A 20,929-nucleotide genomic window follows, 5' to 3' on the forward strand; every position below is an offset into this window, starting at 1 on the left:
TCGTTCCCTCTTATCTTTGGAACGAGTGTGCTTGGTTCTGAAGGAACCATCGGCAGCTGTGTAGGCTTCAATCTCATGATTGTCGGATGTGTCTTGGTCCGAGTGGACCTCAACCTCACCAGCAGGTTGACTACTGTTACCCGGCTGTACCGGTTCTGAAGTCATCTAGAAAGTACTCTCCCCACAGACGGCGCCAGATGTTTGGGGGTTTTTTTATGTGTCCTACGGGAGAGTTACAATTTCCTAGAATGCTCCTTCCTTCGCCTGTACCTGCACAAATAACGGAATACTCCGGCTGGGGCTGGGGTGTTCCGCCTCCGAAGATTAAGTTAGTCTCTTTCTAAAGGTGGAAATAAGACAATAAATGCTTCTCGATTTGAGAGCGTTTTGCAAGGGGATTTGTGTTTTGTTGGTTTTTGGGAAAATGATTCGATCCCCATAAATGAGGTCTGCCCTTACTATTTATAGTAGGGGAGAGCTGTACCTCAATTAGGGTACAAAGACACGTGTCGCAAAGGGATTGTGCCTTTGCTGACCGTTGCAAACTTGACACGTGGCAGGTTTTTATTGGGCCACGTGTCTTAGGGTATTTTTACCCTAAACACCAGTTTTGTTAGTATGAACCATGTCATACACATAGATGAGAAATGGTTCTATCTCAATCCTGACAAGAGAAGATTTTATCTTCTGTCAGGTGAGGAAGACCCATATATGGCATAACAGTAAAAAAGATTCAAGTTAAAGGCTTTGTTTATGGCTATAATTGGGAAGTCATTATATGACACGGATGGGGGACTCATACATGATGGGGAGTATGGGATATTCTAATTCACTGTGAAAGAGGTAGCAAAGAAATCAAGCAAAAACAGAGCAGCAGGCACTTTGGTCACCAAGGCACTGCAGAATGTGAATAGAGATGATATTAGGGAGATGCTGTTGACAAAAGTCATTCCAGCAATTCAGTCAAAATGGCAAGAAACTCTGCCCAAAAATGTTATCATATAAATGGACAATGCAAGGCCTCACCAAGTTCCTCAAGATGAAGAGTTCATGGCAGCAACCACAACAAATGGGTTTAATATTGAACTCGTATTCCAACCAGCACAGTCATCTGATCTAAATGTGTTGGATCTAGGCTTATTTAGGTCAATGCAGTCATTGCAATATCAATCTTTCCCTAAGGACCTAGATGAGCTAGTTGATAAGGTTATTGAATGTTATAACACATTCAAGCCCCAAGTGAACAAGTACATTTGAGTGACCTTACAAAGATGCATGATCAAAATTCTCAAGGCACAAAGGGGGAAACAAGTAATAAATACCACACATGAACAAGAAGAAACTTGAAAATTTAGGAATTCTACCAGATCAAGTGACAATGAGGAAGGAAGTTGTGTTGGATGCTGTGGAATACCTAGACACCATGTTTAGGCCAGCCGGTCAAGGGACTCAAGGTGCAGCAGAAGACATTGAGGTAGATGCAGATTAGGGGAATCATCAAACCACATACAAGGAAGGTGAACTACATTGACTGCCACACATAACCACTTATTTAGATGTTTTTTGTGTTTTGTTTCTTTCTTTAAGCTTTTATGTGCATGAATAGGTGGTTCGATGTCTTTTGTTTATTATGATGAAGCAACCATGTAAGGCAGTCAAATGTATGTTCTAGTTTACCCCCCTTTTAAATGGAATGATAATGAAATTGTTTTATTATGTGTGGCCAAGTAATCCATCAGTAGAGCTAATCACATTGTTGAATACACACTAGTAGAAAAAATGAAATAGGAACCCCCCCTTTAGCACTGGTTCTTGAAAACCGGTGCCAAAAGAAATGGGCGGGATTGAAAAATTCGGAGTTGGCACCGGTTCCAACCAAAACCGGTGCCAATCATTTAATTAGCACCGGTTCAAACCGGTGCCAACTTATTATAAAAAAAAAAATAAGTATGACATAGAGTTGGCACCGATTCGCCTTAAACCGGTGCCAACTATGTTAATTAGCACCGGTTCAAACTGGTGCCATATTTGAGAAAAAAAAAAACCCGGGTTAGGTTATTGCGTCTTTCGTTTTCAATCCCTTTTCCTTTCTCCTTCTACCTTTCCCCATTTCCCTCTTGACTCCACTACTTCCACCACTACGCACCCCTTTCCACCGCCACCACACTCTATCTTCATTCTTCACGGCATCAAGGCAATGTGACGGTGGTCGCGATTGGTTGTTGGATTTTTAGAGTTCCAGGTGGCAATTTGGTTGAGTTTTTGTTATTTTAGTTTTGAAATTAGGGCTTTGGTTGATTGTGGTTAGATGGATTTTTGGTTGTTTTTAGATGGATTTGTTGTGGGATGCAATTCGTTGGTATTTTTGTTGTGGTTTTGAATACTTGATTGGTTGAACTCTTCACTCTGGTCTACGCCTCCTCCGCCCATCGTCCGCCCTCCGTCGCCGGTTCGACCTCCATCGCCACCTCCTCCGCCGCCGGACTCCAATGGCACTTCCACTTCCTCTACTTCTCCTTCTCCTTCTCCTTCTCCTATCCCCGAGGAGATCTCTCGCCATGCTCAGCTCTCACTCGAGGTTCCTCTCTCTCTTCTTTCTTTTTCAATTCAATTCATCACCAACAACTCCTAACCTAACCTAATTTGTTGAATTTGTAAAGCTGTCGAAGAAGATCATCAACATCAGATAAATCAGGAGGTTAGCATCCATGGGTCTTCCTGATGCTCCTGCCATCCGCTCTACTGTCTGGAAGGTTTCTGTCTCGCTTTCTATTCATTTCATACTTTGAGTTGATTACTTACTTAATCGGAATTGAAATACCTAAAAATATAAATTTCAATTGCAATTGGCAGCTTCTGCTGGGGTATTTGCCCAGTGATCGAGCAATGTGGCCCTCTGAATTAGCCAACAAGAGGTCTCAATACAACCATTTCAAGGATGACCTCTTGATGTCTCCCGTATGTCCTCTTTTTTTTTTTCTTTTTTTTTTCTTTTTTTTTTTGTCTTTGGTTCCTTTCACTTTCGATTTTGCTTCGCACTTCTTTCATGTTAATTATTAGTTTAATGATCAAATTTAGGGTGCATCAAAAACCACCTCTAATAGAACCTCTTAACAGATTATGTTTATGAAATTTGGTCTACCGTTTACCCAATTGTAGATAGTAGATAAAGTCTCATAAGAGGAATCGCGGTGATGTTGTATTATGATATTATATGCATATATGGCTTTCTGTTGAGGTTGAGCATAGGATATTAGGATCACTGTTCTAATGCTTTAGGTGATTCTAGTTGCTATGTTGATCATGCAGAAAAGTATACGCAACTTGTTGCTAAGCATTTTTAAGTTTGTGTTATGTTGTTATTGATTGACTGCTGTCTTATTTATGCGCCCTCTACCATTGCTTGAGGCTCTTGGGAGAATAAGTTAAGTGGCCTAATATTGTAATGTCAGGTTCTTGCTGAAAAAGCTTATCTTGTGGGTGTGGAGCAAAAAGGTATTAAAGTGGATTCATTTGGAATAGAAGAATCTCTGAAAGAATTGGCTCAACTAGCTGACACAGCAGGTCTTCAGGTTGTTGGCTTTACTTATCAAAAGTGAGTATGTCGTGGGTTTTTCTAGTGCATAATGTGGTTACGCTATAAGTTGCAATGTGCATATACTTAAGACAGTACAATTAGCTAATTGGAGATTTATATTATCTGTGCATGCCCTAAATCTTCCAGTTAACATGTTATGTATCTCTGTCACTCTGTGTGTGACTGTGAAAGTTGGGGAAGGGTTGGAGAATTGAATGGGGGAGTGTCGCTTAAAACGATAATGTAACTCTTTTAATTAGAACTTAAGGGGTTTCAGTGAGTTGATTTTGTATCCGTTATAATTCTTTGCAAGTGAAAAGCACTTGTAACTTAAGGCATGTTATGTGTCATCTGAGAACATGGCCTCCAAAGCAGCTACAGTTCAATTAAAAGCTTTAGTACCTCCGTTTTAACTTGTTAAGATAGTGATTGTTAAACAAAACTCAGATTACTTTACCAAGTGTGTATTGACTTATGAGTTTTTGTCATATAGTTTACATATGTCTTCTATCAAATACATTTCTCCTTTATTTTTGCTTTGTGAGAACTGCTGGTCTGCATGGTAAATAACTTCAACACCTGCTGTATGAATTAGGCTTGCTGCTCCAAATCCAAGAACATATATTGGCTCAGGCAAGGTTTCTGAGATCAAGAGTGCAATTCATGCATTTGATGTTGAAACAGTGATATTTGATGATGAGCTCTCACCAGGGTAAGAATGAAACACTTTTTTATTTAAAAACTGACAGTTGGTGTACATCCATTGTCTAGCTATCAACATTTACTCATATGAATTTATTGCTGATTGTGAAACGCATCATATGCACGTGACGGATATGATGTGTTTGTAGCAGCTGTTTCTAGTTTGTTCATCTTGCAAAACTTTCCTTGTGGTTAGTTTTCCTTGCCAATTGTCGTTTGGTTTATCTCTCAGTATCTCTTAGCAACAACTAAATGCTTGTTTTGGTAAACAACTTTGTGTAAGGTTCTTTTCCCCTCTTGATTATGCTCAAAGTATGTAGTTCTATTACTTCTATATATGTCTGGTAATTTATGGTGTTTTGGTTCCTTCCCTTGGTTGCTATGTGAGCCAGAGGTGAAGAGCTGTAATTGCAGTATTTGGTTTCCTGTAGATTATGCTCCCCTGCTTATCATCTTTTGATGGTTTCATTGATTGTTGATAAGCTGTAAAATTTGGTACATGCCTAGTGTGTGCAACTGTAATTGTTTTCAGAATTCTGGTGCCTGCTGTGACTGTTAGTTGTCACTTTTGTTTTTTTCGATTAGATTTGGCTCACCTGAATCAAATTACTAGTCCTTGTTTGATCTTGCTTTTGTGATTTTTATATGCCCAGGAGCTCTTGTGCTTCTGATCTCCATATCAGCATATTGTGTAAGTGAAGTTGTCTCTCATCCATGATCAAGGTTAAGGCCTTTTTTTTTTTTTTTTTTTTTTTTTTTTTTTTTTTAATTTTTTTTTTATAGTTATTATTATTATTATTATTATTAATTTTTTTTTAAAAAAATATCATCTTAATGGCCTTGTGGAGTTTTGAACTTGCAAATATCATCTTTCTTAATCATTGTAGGTCCTGGCACATGCTTGATGCTTACTGTAGCATATCATTTTTTTTTTTTAATCTAATTATGCTGCAGGCCACCATAGCCTTCTGGCTCTCATGACCAGTCCCAAGCTGGAGTTCTAGTGGTCATGTGACTCAAAACTTGTAGGGTATGCCAAGAAAACTTGTTTGTCAACATCAAGGTTAGCCTGTTGGGCAGTTTTTGTTTCCCTTTAATTGGTGCCCACACCTAGGTTTTCTGCCACTGACAAAGAATCTTCTCTACATAATTGCATTGCTTTCTTAGTTATTGAGTTTTGTTTTATGCGTTTTCTTTGTTGGTTGGGTGGGTATGTTAATTAGTTCTTGCTTTAATTGCATGCAGTTGATATATTGGATCGATTGCGATTTCCATTTGGGTTAGTTTGTCCTGGTGTTTTTCCTGATCATCCTAAAACTAACATTGCAATTCAAGGGAGTATTCAAAGGTAAATTTTGTTTGTTAATAGTTTTCTATATTTTTCGATTTTGTTTCTGAATTTCATTTTTGATTTTTAAAATTATATTTAAAATCCCCGTTTGAATTTTTTTTCTAATCTCATTGTAATTTCGTTTTCAATTGTAAAGACCTTCAGGCACTGTTGGACATTCTGCACCATTGTTGTCAAGAAGTTCTGAGAATTCTGCTGCTGGTAAATTCTCTTTGCCTAAGATATAGCATCCCCATTACCTACTCCTCCTCGAATAGGTTACTACTCCATGCCCCTAAGTGGTGCTTCTGGAACAGAAAGAAAATCACCACCTTCCAAACTTCACCTGGCTCAGAGAAGTCGGGTGATATTTTCTCACCTCCTTTGACACCAGTGATGTTAGAAAATCAGCATCCAACAAAAAGTTGATTTGGACCATCTTGTAGGCTGCTTTACCAGAGGTAAACTTTATCTTGTTTTCCTGTCTGAAAGTTGTGCTCCAAACATTAATAGTTGATATTAGATAGCATTGTTGCTTGGATATTCTTGAAGTTCTGCCTATCAAGTTTACACTTTGGTTGTTGGCTATTTCCATACTGTCGTTTGTAATGCACAGGCGTTTCAAAACACAACTGTTAATACTGATCTCCATTTAATGATCAGACTATTGGAATTCATCTTTGATTATTGTTCATGTATTTACTCAGTTTATTCATCATTGCATTATCATAATGCGCATAATACTCATATTTGGGGTGTTGTTTCTTTCTGTGTAGCAGAAGTAGCTAGAGGAAGAGGAGAAACTCTCGAAACAGCAAGTTGAGACTCTGAATGCCCATTATCAGAAGTTAGAGATGGTGGTGAATTTTCTGGAACCAATTTGATGAAGCTCATAAACTTGTAAGGTATTTGATCTCATTCAATTTCTCTAAATTTACATCGGTTTCAGATAACTATTGGTAAAAAAAAAAAAACACAAATGAGTTTATAAGAGATAATGGATGATTATTAATAATAAACTTGTAAGGTATTTTGGCTTGTAGTAGTTTCTGCCAATAGATCTCATATGTACGTTGTTAATACAATAATTGTCCAGCCTTAAAACTATAATCCCATCTTGATACGGCAAGACTACTCGAACTAGATACCAGAAGTTAAAAACTGCATGTTAGTGTTGAAAAATTTCTACGCAAATTATGAGTCAGTGTTACTCAATTTAAATGGGGTGGTTTGATGTCCTAAACTGAAGGTCTTTTTGACCTGTTTGCTAGTTCATACTAATTTATTAAAATCCCTTAAACCCTAAACCCTAGCAACTCATAATCTTTGAAATAAAATTCAGATAAGTACGGCAATCAACAATTCATAGCATGAAATCCCCACCTCCAAGATTAGCATTTGGAGAACGCAAACAGATAAATAAAAAATTTCAACAATTCATGCAAATTATAAGCTTATAAGAGCATCAATGGGTATAAAAGAAAGAAGAAAAAAAATCATTATTCATACTTGGAATAATTTTTAAGGTGGGTTACCTTTGAAGATGTTTGTTTGTTTGATAATCTGGTGATTCTATATGTTGTGAGTTTGATTGATAATCTGGTCATAGGCATCCAATTCCCTTTGCTTCCGATGACTTCATGATCCGAAGCCTTTTGCAGGAGGTGATGAACATCTCCAACCAGCATCCAGTCACCATCCTTGTCTTCGTAAGTGGGTGCAACATCAGATCCATTATATCCGTCTCTTTCGGAGTATTGTACGATACATTTCTTGAACATACTTTCCATAGCCTTTAACAGCTCTGGATAACTCTGGGGTACATCTTCTGATGCTTCTGTTTTTTCTGTCCCTGCTGGTTTGCTATGGTCTGTCTTTCTGCTGGCCTGCTGTGTAGCTGTTCTGCGTTCCTGAGCTTAGTTCTGATGTGGTGGCTACTGTGCTTTGCTCTGGTGCAGTTTGTGTTTCTGTGACCCTGGGACTGTTCTGCTATGGTTCAGATTGCTATGATGCTGTTTGCGTTTGGTGTGACTGCTGTTCTTCAAGGACCTACTAGTGCCTGCTCTGCACTGGTTGGGCTGCTGGTTTGGGTGCTGTACAGTAGTGGTGTGGTTTGGTGTTGATGTTTTGCTGGGCTGCGAGGTTATAATATTATTTAATTCTTTTTGGACGAAAATTGTAATAATACAGCATTTTTTAATGAAAATATGTAACTTTTTATATATGTTAATGTTTCTATATCAATTTAAGTGAAAAAAATGCAAATTTTTTTTTTTTTTTTTCATTTTTTTTGGGGTATTTCTGGCACCGGTTCCGGTGCCAAAAGTTTTTTAAAATTTTTTTTTTTGAGACTATTTGCACCGATTTAAGCAAGAACCGGTGCCTAAAGTTAGGTTTTTTGCACCGGTTCTTGCTTAAACCGATGCTAATAGTGTTGATAATAAAAAATAAAAAATAAAAAAATCACGCCTTTGAAGTTGGAACCGGTGCCAAAGCCTTTAGTAGGCACCGGTTTTGAACGGAAGGAGTAAAGCTTTATATATATGATGATGTTCAGATAAATTTCATTATTCATGACATAACATGGTTTTAGAATTTGTACAAAATGAGACGGACAAAGTAAATCTCTTACAAAAATAGACAAATATATAAGAATATAACATTCTAGTTAGGACACGAGCTTAAGTAATTTTGTATTAGATTAGAGCATTCTCATTAAAAATGAAGATAGGCCAATTATAATTGATGTTTGCTTATATATTACACTTAAAATGTAAAGCAACAAACTTTGACAAACAAGCTAAGCTAATAATGAAGATGGTACATGAATAAAATCATGCTTAGTGCAATCTAATTAATCAAAGTACTCCTTCAAAAAAAAAAAAAAAAAATCAATCAAAGTACTACTCGTACATTATTATTGAACAGCCGGGAAACAAACATGGCCGGAGTAGAACGCGATGAATGTGAAGACGACGCACCTTGTGCTGAGACTATCATACGTTGTCGACCAAATTTGATTCTTTTGTAGTGTTTTTTGACCTTATCGGATAACACATCATTATTGATTGCCTCCTTAGCCAACTAATAAGCTTCCATATGAATCGCAAAAAATGTCCCAAGAGTATAGATCCCATTAACCCTAGCCAAGCTACGATAGAAATCCCTAATGCAGGCCGAATTCCGCCATCTCCATAAGTCAGATTGGATACCGAGAACATGTATGTCAATGTTGTTGCCGTGACAGAAATCCATAGGGTTATCCTCAAAATGGATATTAAATATCGCTTGCATGGAAGGCCGCTTATAAGGAGAAGGATGACACTTAGTGATGATATTAGTCCAATGGTGTTACTAACTAGTACATTATTGTAATCAAAAAGATGATCACATGACCATATAGATTTACCCGCATAGTGGCCCTTTTTATCTTTTATTGTATCCTGCCAAACGCCTCCCGGGGGATTAATTCCAACTTGGAAAGCCATGGTTGCGATCAAGGATGCCACCACCATTAGAGATGTGCGATGGTCCTCCAACCAAGCACGGTCTTTTGTCGTTTTCATTGCTTTCTTTGCGGGTAACACATTGGCACAAGTAAGGAGTTTCCATATCTCTGTATCCATATCTTTTGTCGAATCCTTCCGACTTTGCTTATGAGTATCCACAACTGTCAATCCATTTTTGTTAACCGCATTCTTTTTAATCTTTGAATGTGCTAGTATAATTTCTACCATCTGCATATTATCAAATTGAAGTATAAAATTGTAAGTTATGTAATAATCTGTTACAATTTCAACATCCCAAATGACTATTTTATTCATTACATATTGATAGAGTATAAAACATATTCCTAAACTTCAACTATATAAGATTAAGCTTTTAGTTGAGTTGGTCTTCATATTCATCACGTTGGCTCTATGCCTATTATTCCTGAAACTGGTGATGTACCAGCTGCTAGTCTGCTACCGTTATGTATGTATTAAATAATTTTAAGTTATTAATTTAGCATCCTTCTCGTCAGAGAAAAAAAAAAGCTATTTATTATATTCATGCATCTTTGTATTCTCGTTGAGTAGAGCAGTGTGTGTAAGTGAATAAAATTAGTTTTGTTTCTCTATTAATATTATTCTTCTGTTTTACTGCTTTAGCATTAGCTTCAACAATGGCATTATCCTCTTTGCTCAACAAGCAAGGCTCGAATTCACCACAAGCAAGGCTTCAACGATTTGCAAGTGCCCTTCGGCACAGGCAATGTGCAGGGGTGATGATCTTTTTATGTGATCAACCACCTCTACTAGTTTTGGCTTTTTTTCTATTACCTTCTTAGTAAAGTTTACATGCCCAAAATTTGCATGTATCTTTGTATTCTCGAGTAGAGCAGTGTGTGCAAGTGAATAAAATTAGTTTAGTTTCTCTATTAATATTATTCTTCCGCTTTAGTATTAGCTTCAACAATGGCATTATCCTCTTTGATCAACAACTTTGAGTTTTTATTCTTTTAGGGACATGCTACCCCTTGTTACTTCATGGGTCTGCCCTTGCCTCTATCCTCAAGAAAGTTGTGGTGAGTCTATCAAAGTCTAGATCATCCCTAATTTAAATTTTCCAATATGGTGTGTGGTACAGTAACAGTAGTTAACACTTAACACTTTATTTGGATAAGAAAAAAATAAAATAAAAAGATTATTTAATAAGTTACTATTATAGTACGTCGTTCATTTTCATATTACCTCTGGTTGTTTGGCAGCCACAGCTAGGTGCAAGACGGTATTACCAACGGCATCATCGAAGTTAAGCAACTCACCATCATCACCCACCGTTTTTACCAAAAACCTCAAAGCCTCTGGTTGTTTATATTTCACACACAAATGCAACACACTTTCACCACCCATAATCCGCTCCCGAGCAGCTTGTGGCTCTACATTAAGAAGAGCTCTAAGTACGTCAATTTGACCATTTATGGCAGCTACGTGAACAGGCGTCTTACCATCTTGGTCATGTGTGTAGCAAATGCTCGAGTTCACCCCAAGCAAGGTTTTAACGATTTGCAAGTGCCCTTCGGCACAGGCAATGTGTAGGGGTGATGATCTTTTTATTTGATCAACCACCTCTACTAGTTTTGGCTTTTTTTCTATTAACTTGTTAGTAAAGTTTACATGCCCAAAATTTGCTGCTACATGTAATGGCGACTGCATATACTTTCCTGATTTTTCGATAATGCATCGATCAAGGATAAGTGGGTCTTCTCCGAGCAAGTTGAGCAATGAAGGTACGTCTCCCTTGAATGCTGCATCATATAGCTTTGTTGTAGCATGTAATTGGCTTTGTGCATCCATGTTTTGTGTGGTTTATTATAGGAATGAAGTGTTTTGAATTCATGCAATGTAAGTTTGCTTGCAATTGTTCATGCCTTAACCTCTCTTTTATAGCCTTTATTTATGGGTAAGAAACTAAGAATGTTGGATCAATAAATGTACTACCTCCGTTAATTTTTATCTGCAACTTTTACTATTTTAGTCCGCTAAACATTATGTACAATTTTCTATTTTCTTTCTATTTTTAGTAAACAAAAACTTTAGAAATTACATATTTACCCTTACTTAAAAATTCTGATTTTTATAATTTTACCCTTATTTTGCAAGTGGGTGGGCCAACTTTCTCTCTCCTATCACTTTAATTACCAATTTTGCAAGTGGGTGAACCAACTTTCTCTCTCCTATCACTTTAATTACCTTTATTTACTTCCTCTAATATTTGCCCCTTAAGTTTTACCTCGTAAACCGCAAAACACTCCAAAGTTGCAAATAAAAATTGACGGAGGTAGTAGATCTTTTAATTCTCATGTTTTTCTTACTTCACTCTCTATTATGAACTTTTAATCCAAGTAGCGAACCTTTTTCTAGCAAAGACTACTATTATCAAGACTTTTTTTTGGAAAAATGGCAACCACAAATATTATTGGGGGTAATATTGTACATGTATGCGTTTCGAGCTTTTTATAGCAGCCCGCCTTTTTACTAAGTTTTTTCTCTCCTCTCCCTTTTTATAGCTGCCTCCCTTTTTGTTTATTACTCCATTATTATATATTGGTCCTTATATATATTGCCAATTATAAACTTAAGTATAAAACAAAATTTCTTATTAACATAAATTCTTCAAAAAGGCGGGTGTACGTTAATTTATTGTAAAACGGGTTAAACTTATGTTAAAAGTACTAAAAGTTACCCTATATACTGCAAAAGTTATTATTTTTTTATTAATAAATTTTATCTTACAAAAAACTTATAATGTATTAGATTCATATTTAGTGTTTATAGTATGTAATCACGTATCGATAAGAAATTACACATTAAAATAAAATTCAAACCAATGACAAATTAAAAGTTACTCTTTAAGTGGTTAAAGTTATCATAAAAATAGTTAAAGTTACGCTCAAATTGACCGTTTTACAATAAAACTAATGCACACCCGTTGTACACAAAGTAGAACATTAATAAATAAAATTAAATTAAAAAAAGGAGTGAAGTAAATAAATTTGACAGATGGAGAAGACACGAGGAAGAATTAAAAGTCCAGCCCAAAAGCTAGGTAATATTATAAACCGTTACCAATTGACAATAGAAAGGAATAGTCCGCTTGGGTTATAAACTTGATGTCATTTACTTCAATTAATTAATGTGATTAAACTTTACTCAAACTTGCACATAACATATATGCTAAATTAATAATGTTAATCTGTTAGATTTTTTGTTTTTTTTTTTTTTGAAGGAATATTAATCTGTTAGATGTTACAGTGAAAATTTAGGATAAAAAAATTTCAAAGTTTGCACATAAATTTCGTGCAGTGAGCTTCGGCAATAATGGAAGTAGCTTCTGGTAATTTGGTATATATCCAGCCAGTAATCGTTGATGATTTACGGATATAAAATGCATGTTGAGTAAACGCTAGTCTTCTTGTGGATAGACTGGCCCGTTGACGATTCAAGAATATAATGTGTAGTCTTCTAGTGGAAATTTAAAGTTAGACCGATCAATTGATAACCTTTTAGACTTATAGTAGGTGTCCTTTACAATCGAGTGCAAGACATACTGTTGTAACTTTAATAATTCAAGGACCTTTTTGAGCTATAGTAGGTGTCCTTTACAATCCAGTGAAAGATATAATGTTCTAACTTTAATAATTCAAGGGTATACCAGTATTCCATTAAATTTTTGAGCAAGTACTAGTTTCTCAAAAGATTTTGGATTTGTTTCTAAAATGACATTTTTGTAATTATTTAGATATTTATAGTGGATTCCTTTACTGATTGAGTGAGAAAATAGCATGTGATGAGATAATAGAATTTTTCCTTCATTATCTCCGTCATCTTCATCCTTCCATGCATCTTCCTTCCTTATTCCTTTCTTATCAACAATGGTGGATTCATCCCAAGTCCCCACCAACAAACAAACACCATCCTCAACACCAGTACACCACTAACATCGCAACAAAACCCTATCCCAACACACTGATTCCGGCGGCAAAGTTAACGAAAAACCTTAAGAAAAAAAATATGTAAATTAAGGGCATAGTTAACCTAAATGGTAGGTATTTGTCATTATTTTTGAGCGATTTCTTCATTGTTGTAAAAATTCCGACCTCCATTAGTGAAGGTTTCTCAAACTTCATTGTTGAAGAGAGATGGGTATGTTATTTGTGGGTTACCGTTGTTAAGCTTCTGTTAGACCAAAAAGACGAATATACCCAATTGAAGTTATTTTTATCAAATATTATTATTTTAAGGTGAACTGAACAATTTTTCAAAAAAAACAAAAAAAAGGTTGCCCATGGGCTAAATAGTGTAGGGGCACTAAATTTAAAGAGTAGTTAGGAAAGTTTAGTGGATTAAAAGGTGTAAAACAGGAGTATGTAGGTAATTATATAAAAATTAAAAATAGAAACAAACACTGAATTTTGCTATTATATTTAAATCGATTATGGGATGGAGTACATGCATTTAATCATGGGATGGAGGGAGTACATTTTAATATTAGTATTATATTTTTCTCCTCTCATTGTTCTCCCTCAAACCCACTACTATTTTTTTTTATTATTATTTCTTTCTCTTGCATTGTTTTTTACTTTTCAATAAACTATTAACCTCACTAACTTTGTTTTATAATTTTTCAATACTCCAATTACCCACTTACCTCTTATTTTATTTAAGTCAATTAAAACTCGCGGAGGGAGTAAATATTTTGAACCCTTAAAAATTGTTAACAGAGAAAGATCCATTATAATTGATCAAGTAAAAATACACAATCTTTTGAACAATAAGCTAATAAGATGGTACATAATACTTGAATATTTGAAGTGATGCTTAATACAATCTAATTAACAAAAGTACTACATTATTGGTGAGTCGTCACTCGTCGGTAAAAACAATAAACATGAGTGGCGTAGAAATGTAGATTTTGAATAATGTGACAGACATACATTAAATATTAGTGTTGAGACCATTATACATGGTTAATATGATATTTTTCTGTAAATCCATTTTCAATATCTTATTGTTGTTATTAGAGTATAAAATATATTATTAAGCCTTAACAATTGGCTTAAAAGTTTGGACAACATGATTTTTGATTTCCTAACAATGCTAGGATGAAAGCTTTAATAATTGCATGGTGCATAGTAGCTATATAAGAGCGTTGTCATTATAACTTAAGATAGGTCGATTATAATGGGTGCTTGCATATATATTACAAGTACATTCTAAATGGGATTATTTGACTTTTGCTACCACCAAAAGACCACATTTCACTTTTGCTACCGCTTAATTTTTATTTTTTTATTTTACTACCTCACAAAAACACAGTTGTTAAAAATTGGTACCACTTAACGAAATCCGTTAAGTTTATTAAAATAAAAAACCACCACCCTCAACTGCCACCCTCCCCCCTCCCTTCCCTCCACCTTTGCAGCCCACCACCCTCAACTACCAACCAGCCCCATCCCGTCAGCCACCCTCCCCCCTCCCCCTGCCGGCGACCGGCGCCTGATTCTTTGGCCGGCGCCAGCGACCTCCCCAATCCCTTTCCCCCACCAACACAACCCACCCCCTCCCTTTAATCCCTTTCTCGCTGCCCCAACCCCCACCCCGAAACCGGAAAACAACCCTCCCTCCCCATCCCACCCAGCCCCCACCTCGAAACCGGAAAGCAAAAGTGAGACTGGTAGCCTAAAGTTACTGTGAGATTAATAGCCCAAAGCTATTACTATCCTTGTAGTCCTTTCGTTAATTTCCAATTAATTAGTCAAAGTACTCAAGCTTTCCTTAAACTCGTGTTAATTATCATAATTGCCGTGTGAGGAAATCGGTTCCTGACAGAGAACTGGAGGAGGATCGAGTATGGAAGCAAATTCGGGAGGTATGACAAGGTGAAAATTCTCTGCTAACGGTGTCTCCATCAACCAAAAGAACAATGGCTCGATTTCTGGTCGGAGAAAAACCAGATCTGAGATATTCGGGAGGTGAACAACATCTTCAAATCTTTCCATTCCATTGGAACATTCAGAGGATCGAGAATCATTTGGCGAACTTGTTCCGCAGTTGAGGGTGGTTGACGGGAGGGGGCTGGCTGGTAGTTGAGGGTGGTGGGCTACAAAGGTGGAGGTCTGGAGGAAAGGGAGGGGGGAGGGTGACAGTTGAGGGTGGTGGGTATTTTTTTTTTTATAATAAACTTAAATTAGAATCCGTTAGGATTCCGTTAACTGGTAGCAATTTTTAACAACTGTGTTTTTGTGTGGTAGTAAAATAAAATAAAAAAATTGAGCGGTAGTAATAGTGAAATGCTGGTCTTTTGGTGGTAACAAAAGTCAAATAATCCTTTTAAATGTTAAGCAATATACTATAAATTCTCACAAACAAGCTAATTAGAAGATGGTACATATATACTTGAAATGATTCTTAGTAAGTGAGACATAAACCTATTCGTTTCAATTTTATCAGATGTCTCAATGGTAATTAAAATAATATGTAAGTTTTATTCGAAGGAAAATAAATAAATTAAAAGCATATATATATGTCAATGAATATACTACGTTTAGAACTTGAAATGCGCAAACTCTTATTTTATCAATGAGAAATCATTAGACATTCATAGAATATTAACAATATTTCTTATGTAAGATAATATTTAAAATAATTGATATGTGATAGTAGTGTTATAGTAGTATAAACTATACACGGAGTAATGGAGTATACAAGTAGAGAAGGCATGAAAAATAATTACTACTAGGTATGATATACTATATAGTGAGTTCGAAAGTTTTTGGAGTAAAAAAAAATTAATTTAAGTGTTTTGGATTAAAAAAAAAGTATCACAAAGCAAATACTTCATATTAATTTATCTGATAAAGTGAAATAACAAAAGAGAACAGTTGTTTAATAGGCGGTCTCTTTACATATACTCTACGTAATTACACGTCAGAGTGTTAGACCTGTTGTCAGCAATTTGTATGAGAAGACTTAAGAGCCGCCTGTTACAAAAAACAGGTCTTTTTGATCAACAATTTTTTTTTTTTTTTTTTTTTTTTTTTTTTTTTTTTTTTTTTTGAGAATGGGGGTACAACTGTACCTCTGTGTACCCCCTAGATCCGTCACTGCTAGGTGCAAGATGTACATGTTTTGGACATCATAAAAAAGAACCATGAAAAAATAAATTTTGTGAATTGAAGGAGAAAAGCTTTATATGTTTAGATAATTTTCATTATATATTCATGTTATCAGAAAGACTAAACATAACATAGCATGGTGTTAGAATTTGTACAAAACGACATTGACAACGTAAATCTCCTACAAAATAGACGAATATAACATTTTAGTTTGGACGCGCGAGCTTAAGTAATTTTGTAGTAGATTAGAGCATTCTCATTATAAATGAAGATAGGCCAATTATAATTGATGTTTGCTCATATATTTCACATACAATGTAAAATAACAAACTTTCACATACAAGCTAATGATGAAGATGGTACATGATCGAATAAAATGATGCTTAGTGCGTGAAATCTAATCAATTAAAGTACTACTCGTACATTATTATTTAACAACCGGGAAACAAACATGTCTGGATTAGAACGCGACGAGCCAATGACTGTAAAGACGACGCACCTTGTGTTGAGACTATCATACGTCGTTGATCAAATTTGATTCATTTGTAGTGTTTTTTGACCTTCTCGGATAACACATCTTGCAAAATCTTATTATTGATTGCCTCCTTCGCCAACTAATAATCTTCCATATGAATCGCACAATATGTGTAACAACTATAGTTCCCATTAACGCTAGCCAAGCTATGAGAGAAATCCCTAATGCAAACAAAATTCCGCCTCCTTTATAAGTTAGCCTGATTACTGAGTTCATGTATGTTGTTGCCATGACAGAAATCCATAGTGTTATCCTCAAAACCGATAATAAATGTCGCTTGCACGGAAAAAACCGCTGATAAATCTAAACCAAACCAAACTAACATATCATAATATTAAACTAAACTAACATACATTACATAAAGCTAAACTAAATTAAACTACATTATATTAAAATACACTAAACTAAACTAACATACATTACATAAAGCTAAACTAAATTAAACTACATTATATTAAATACACTAAAACTAAAGTAACATGCATTGTATTAGGGTTTGTAATGTGACAATAAACCCACTAATTGTACAAATCCTACAAAAAAATTGAAAAGTAAAAAAAATATAAAAGGGTTTATTATTATACCAAAATAAAATTGAATTGAAACAAAAGGGGAAAAGGAACTCACTATGGGTAGATATAAACTTGGCAGTGGCTGCACGACAAGCTTGGTGGAGGTGGCGTCGGTGGTAGCTGCAAAATAAGGGCGGTGGAGGAAATTAATTCATTAAAAATTTAAAAAAAAAAGGGGGAAAGTAGGAGGACTTACCGGAAGTTTCAGTAGGGGGAAAAGGTGGTGTTTCTGATCGCGGCGACGGCGGGGAGGAGGTTGGAGGTAGCTTGATGGATCGGAGGTGGCGTCGGTGGTGCCTGTGAAGAGGTAGTTAGGGTTTAGCTCATGTTAACTGTTAAAAATTAAAAAAAAAAAAAAAAACAACACTAACCTCACAGCGGCGTCAAGGGCGGCAGAAGCTGGCTTAGGTGGCAGCAATGAAGGAGGAACGGGGGTGGCTGCGAAAACAGTGGTTCTGGTTAGGGTTCCGAAAAAAAAGTAAAAAAATATCACAAAATTAACTACACTTAATTACTGATCGGCGGCCAAGGAATCAAGGCGGTGTAAGCTGGTGGTTGCGGCGGATCTGGTGGTCGCCAGTCCTCTTCCACTTCCTCTTTCTTTTTCTCTTTATCTTTCTCCCGTTTGCTTTTTCTCACTCTTCCCCCTTTTTTGTTTCTGTTTCGTGAATTACAATGAAACAAGCTTGGTTATGTTTTAATTATTCCGACGAAATTAAATTTTGTCGGAAATACATACTTCCGACGGAATAATTCTGAGGGATTTTACGTCGAAAAATACCTTTTCCGACTGATATTCTGACGGATCCAAATTCATCGGAAAATTTGAATTTTTCAACGGAATTTGAGGTCCGTCAGAACGATTCTGTCGGAAAACGACCTAAAGCTAGTAGTGAGGGGAACGCATGAGGTTCGACCGAACCTATCCCCTGTTAGACCGAACTAAGGGTAGATTGGTCGAACTTACCAAATGTTCGGTCGGACAAGGCTGTCAGTAGCAGCAGTTCAATTTCTTCAAACAGTTCGACCAAACTTTTCTAGAGTTCTGTCGAACTTCCGCACTGCACAGACAACTCTTCGTAAAACGACCATAACTCCCTGGATTCTTGACCAAATCGAGATGAGCTATAACCTCAAACTTTAATCATCTCAATATCAATTCTAGACCTTAAGATATGCTCATTTGAAGTCAGCCCTTATCTTTCATTATTGCTTTGCACGCACCAGACAAACAATCCATAGCATAATTCCAAAGCTATGCATCCCCTTAGCCTTATTGAACCGTTCTCCACACTTCTAAAACCCAACACCGTACTATTTGCTTGATCAATTTATATAATAGACGAACGACATGCCAAAGGATGAGTAGTCCTAGCAAGAATATCCAAGCAACACTCGCAGTAATTATTGTATTTTGAACAAGATGATGATTTTTGGGCGACATCAGATCTTCAGTAAGGGAATTTAGGCTCTCCTTTTGGAGGTCTCAAGGAAGTAAAGTGAGACTATGTAAGTCATGGTTAGTTGTTGCTGTTACTGCGATCCACATAGTTAACATCAAAAGTTCCATGACGAGTCCCATACAAGAGAATCCACTTATAAGAACTATGACACTTAAAGATGAAACTAGTCCTTTTTGTGTTGGAGACGAGGAACGCATCATATATTCCTTATTGATTTCACCACCAAACCGTTAAATTTTTTTTTTTATTGATTTTCGTGGTTAAAACATGCTTTTTAGAGGTTTTGGGGGTTAGTTTTGTCCAAAGTATCCAATTTGAAGTCAAAATTAACAAATAATTATAAAAAATGCCTCATTTTGCGTGTGTCATGCAAATTAAGGTATTTTTTTAGTATGTAAGATGAGGCATTTTCAATCATTTTTTTTTTTGTAAATTTTTGACTTTAAATCGTATTCAAAGGGGGAAAATGACCCCCATAACATCAAAATATTGTTTTTTTGGCAAGAAAATCGAAGAAAATTTTGTAAACCTTTAGATTTAAAGTTTTTTTTTTTATGGAAAGTGTTAAAAGGTGGTGAAATGTATTTTTTTTGTTTCTTTGAGTGGTAATTTAAAATAAAATTTCTTTTGGGTGATAATTACAAAAAGTGAGTTTTTATGGGCGGTAAAATACAAAATAACCTAAAAACCATAGTATCATTGGATTCCTGGCCTCCTAAGATAATCCTGGACAAGCTGGTACAGTTTCTGAGGGATGAAGTTGACTAAGGGAATCCCAATTTTATTTTTTTTGGTGAGAGTGAATCCCAATTTGTAGAACTTAATGGATTATAAATGACAATTATTTCCCTCATTGTACATTTGTACTCCATATCCGTCCTTGTATTTTGGTTCATTTAAAACATTCTTGCTTTGTCATGAAATTAAAATGAATATTATTAAACCTTAGAAATTGTTAAGAGCAAAAGACCAATTATAATTGAGATGGTCCTTTAACAATTACCATCTATATCAAATGGGTTGTACTCTTGTAAAGGAAATTTTAAGGTGTAATTCTATTAGAGATATGAGATATCGGAAAATATATGTGTGATGTATATTTTATATTAATATTATCATGAAAATAATATATTTAATTTTATTAATGTTAAAGATATATGCCTATCGTGACTTATTCTAGTGATGGGTACTTACGAAACACAAATTCTCTAAAAAGGCGGGTGTACGTTAATTTATTGTAAAACGAGTTAAAGTTATGTTAAAAGTAATTAAAGTTACCCTTTATACTGCAAAAGTTATTAGTTTTCTATTAATAAATTTTAGGGAAATTCTCAATGGTAACCCCCAACTTTTGCTACGCACCAACGGTAACCTCCCTTTTTTTTTTCAACTATACAAAATTACCTTAATTAAAATTTCATCTCACTCATAACCTTATTTCATTAAATATATTAACTATGCTTAGATTTATAATTAAAAAAAAAAGAAAAACTAAAAAAATTAACCCAACCACCAACCTTCCTCCTTCCTTTCTCTTTCCTCTCCATCCTTACTCCTCCTCCATAATTTCCGACAGCCCCTCCACCACCATAATCATTCTATTATCTCTTTCACTCAAATTCTTCAATTATTGATCAAAACCTTGTAGACAAAAGAGTCAAGTCTGATTAGACAGCATTGACTGTTCAAGGATATGATATAATTGAGTAATTGATGGTCCTAGCACGTGGAATAGTAAGCTTAAACGTATACCATATATTTATTTAATAATAACGTTTGATATCTAGATCATCTGGCGGCTAGTAGGAGTGATGTACACTACTCATTCGTAGAATCGTAGAAATAAAGACCTGGTCTAATTTGTATAATATGCATCATTGAAAGATATTTTAATGAAAAAGAAGTTACAATAATGCCATAATTTGTAGTAAAATGTAAAAAAGACCAATGACCAGTATTTTAGTACCAATTGGATCTGATTTTAAAGCCTTATATGTATGATGGTATAGCGTATATGTAATTATGTTTGACATGGTTGTAATGGTATATTCTTGAGGTGGTTGTTTAAACAACTATCAAGACACTTGATC

The 20,929-nt window shown here is 35.5% G+C and overlaps 2 protein-coding genes and 1 long non-coding RNA gene across 7 annotated transcripts; 1 reads left to right on the forward strand and 2 right to left on the reverse strand.

The window, feature by feature from the left end:
- The first annotated feature begins 1,872 nt into the window (after window positions 1-1,872).
- On the forward strand, window positions 1,873-8,009 carry LOC110706162 (GTPase HflX-like). 4 transcript variants are annotated; one of them, XM_021884066.1, is made up of 9 exons: window positions 1,873-2,578; window positions 2,661-2,753; window positions 2,854-2,958; window positions 3,453-3,595; window positions 4,173-4,289; window positions 4,933-4,970; window positions 5,234-5,342; window positions 5,525-5,627; window positions 5,767-5,831. In XM_021884066.1, exons 2-7 carry the CDS (start codon window positions 2,709-2,711, stop codon window positions 5,281-5,283), a joined length of 498 nt encoding a protein of 165 aa, XP_021739758.1. In that variant the 5' UTR covers window positions 1,873-2,578; window positions 2,661-2,708; the 3' UTR covers window positions 5,284-5,342; window positions 5,525-5,627; window positions 5,767-5,831. The 4 variants fall into 4 exon arrangements, 2 of the variants coding, with proteins under 2 accessions (XP_021739758.1, XP_021739759.1); XM_021884067.1 differs by lacking the exons at window positions 5,525-5,627; window positions 5,767-5,831 and having other exon boundaries at window positions 4,933-5,002; window positions 5,234-5,323; XR_002508248.1 differs by lacking the exons at window positions 1,873-2,578; window positions 2,661-2,753; window positions 2,854-2,958; ... (1 more) ...; window positions 4,173-4,289; window positions 4,933-4,970 and adding exons at window positions 6,389-6,514; window positions 7,271-8,009 and having other exon boundaries at window positions 5,051-5,342; window positions 5,767-6,070.
- A 315-nt stretch (window positions 8,010-8,324) lies between these two features.
- Window positions 8,325-11,166, reverse strand: LOC110706161 (ankyrin repeat-containing protein BDA1-like). The gene is made up of 2 exons (XM_021884064.1): window positions 10,343-11,166; window positions 8,325-9,346 (listed from the first exon to the last, which is right to left on the reverse strand). Exons 1-2 carry the CDS (start codon window positions 10,946-10,948, stop codon window positions 8,606-8,608), a joined length of 1,347 nt encoding a protein of 448 aa, XP_021739756.1. The 5' UTR covers window positions 10,949-11,166; the 3' UTR covers window positions 8,325-8,605.
- A 5,012-nt stretch (window positions 11,167-16,178) lies between these two features.
- Window positions 16,179-20,278, reverse strand: LOC110706163. Of its 2 annotated transcripts, none has more exons than XR_002508249.1 (3): window positions 17,748-20,278; window positions 17,432-17,673; window positions 16,179-17,107 (listed from the first exon to the last, which is right to left on the reverse strand). It is a non-coding gene; the product is annotated as an uncharacterized LOC110706163 (long non-coding RNA). The 2 variants fall into 2 exon arrangements; XR_002508250.1 differs by lacking the exon at window positions 16,179-17,107 and having other exon boundaries at window positions 17,211-17,496; window positions 17,573-17,673.
- Window positions 20,279-20,929: the final 651 nt, after the last annotated feature.

The sequence above is a fragment of the Chenopodium quinoa genome, unplaced genomic scaffold (assembly GCF_001683475.1).
Source record: "Chenopodium quinoa cultivar QQ74 unplaced genomic scaffold, ASM168347v1, whole genome shotgun sequence".
In the NCBI taxonomy this organism is placed as follows: Eukaryota; Viridiplantae; Streptophyta; class Magnoliopsida; order Caryophyllales; family Amaranthaceae; genus Chenopodium; species Chenopodium quinoa.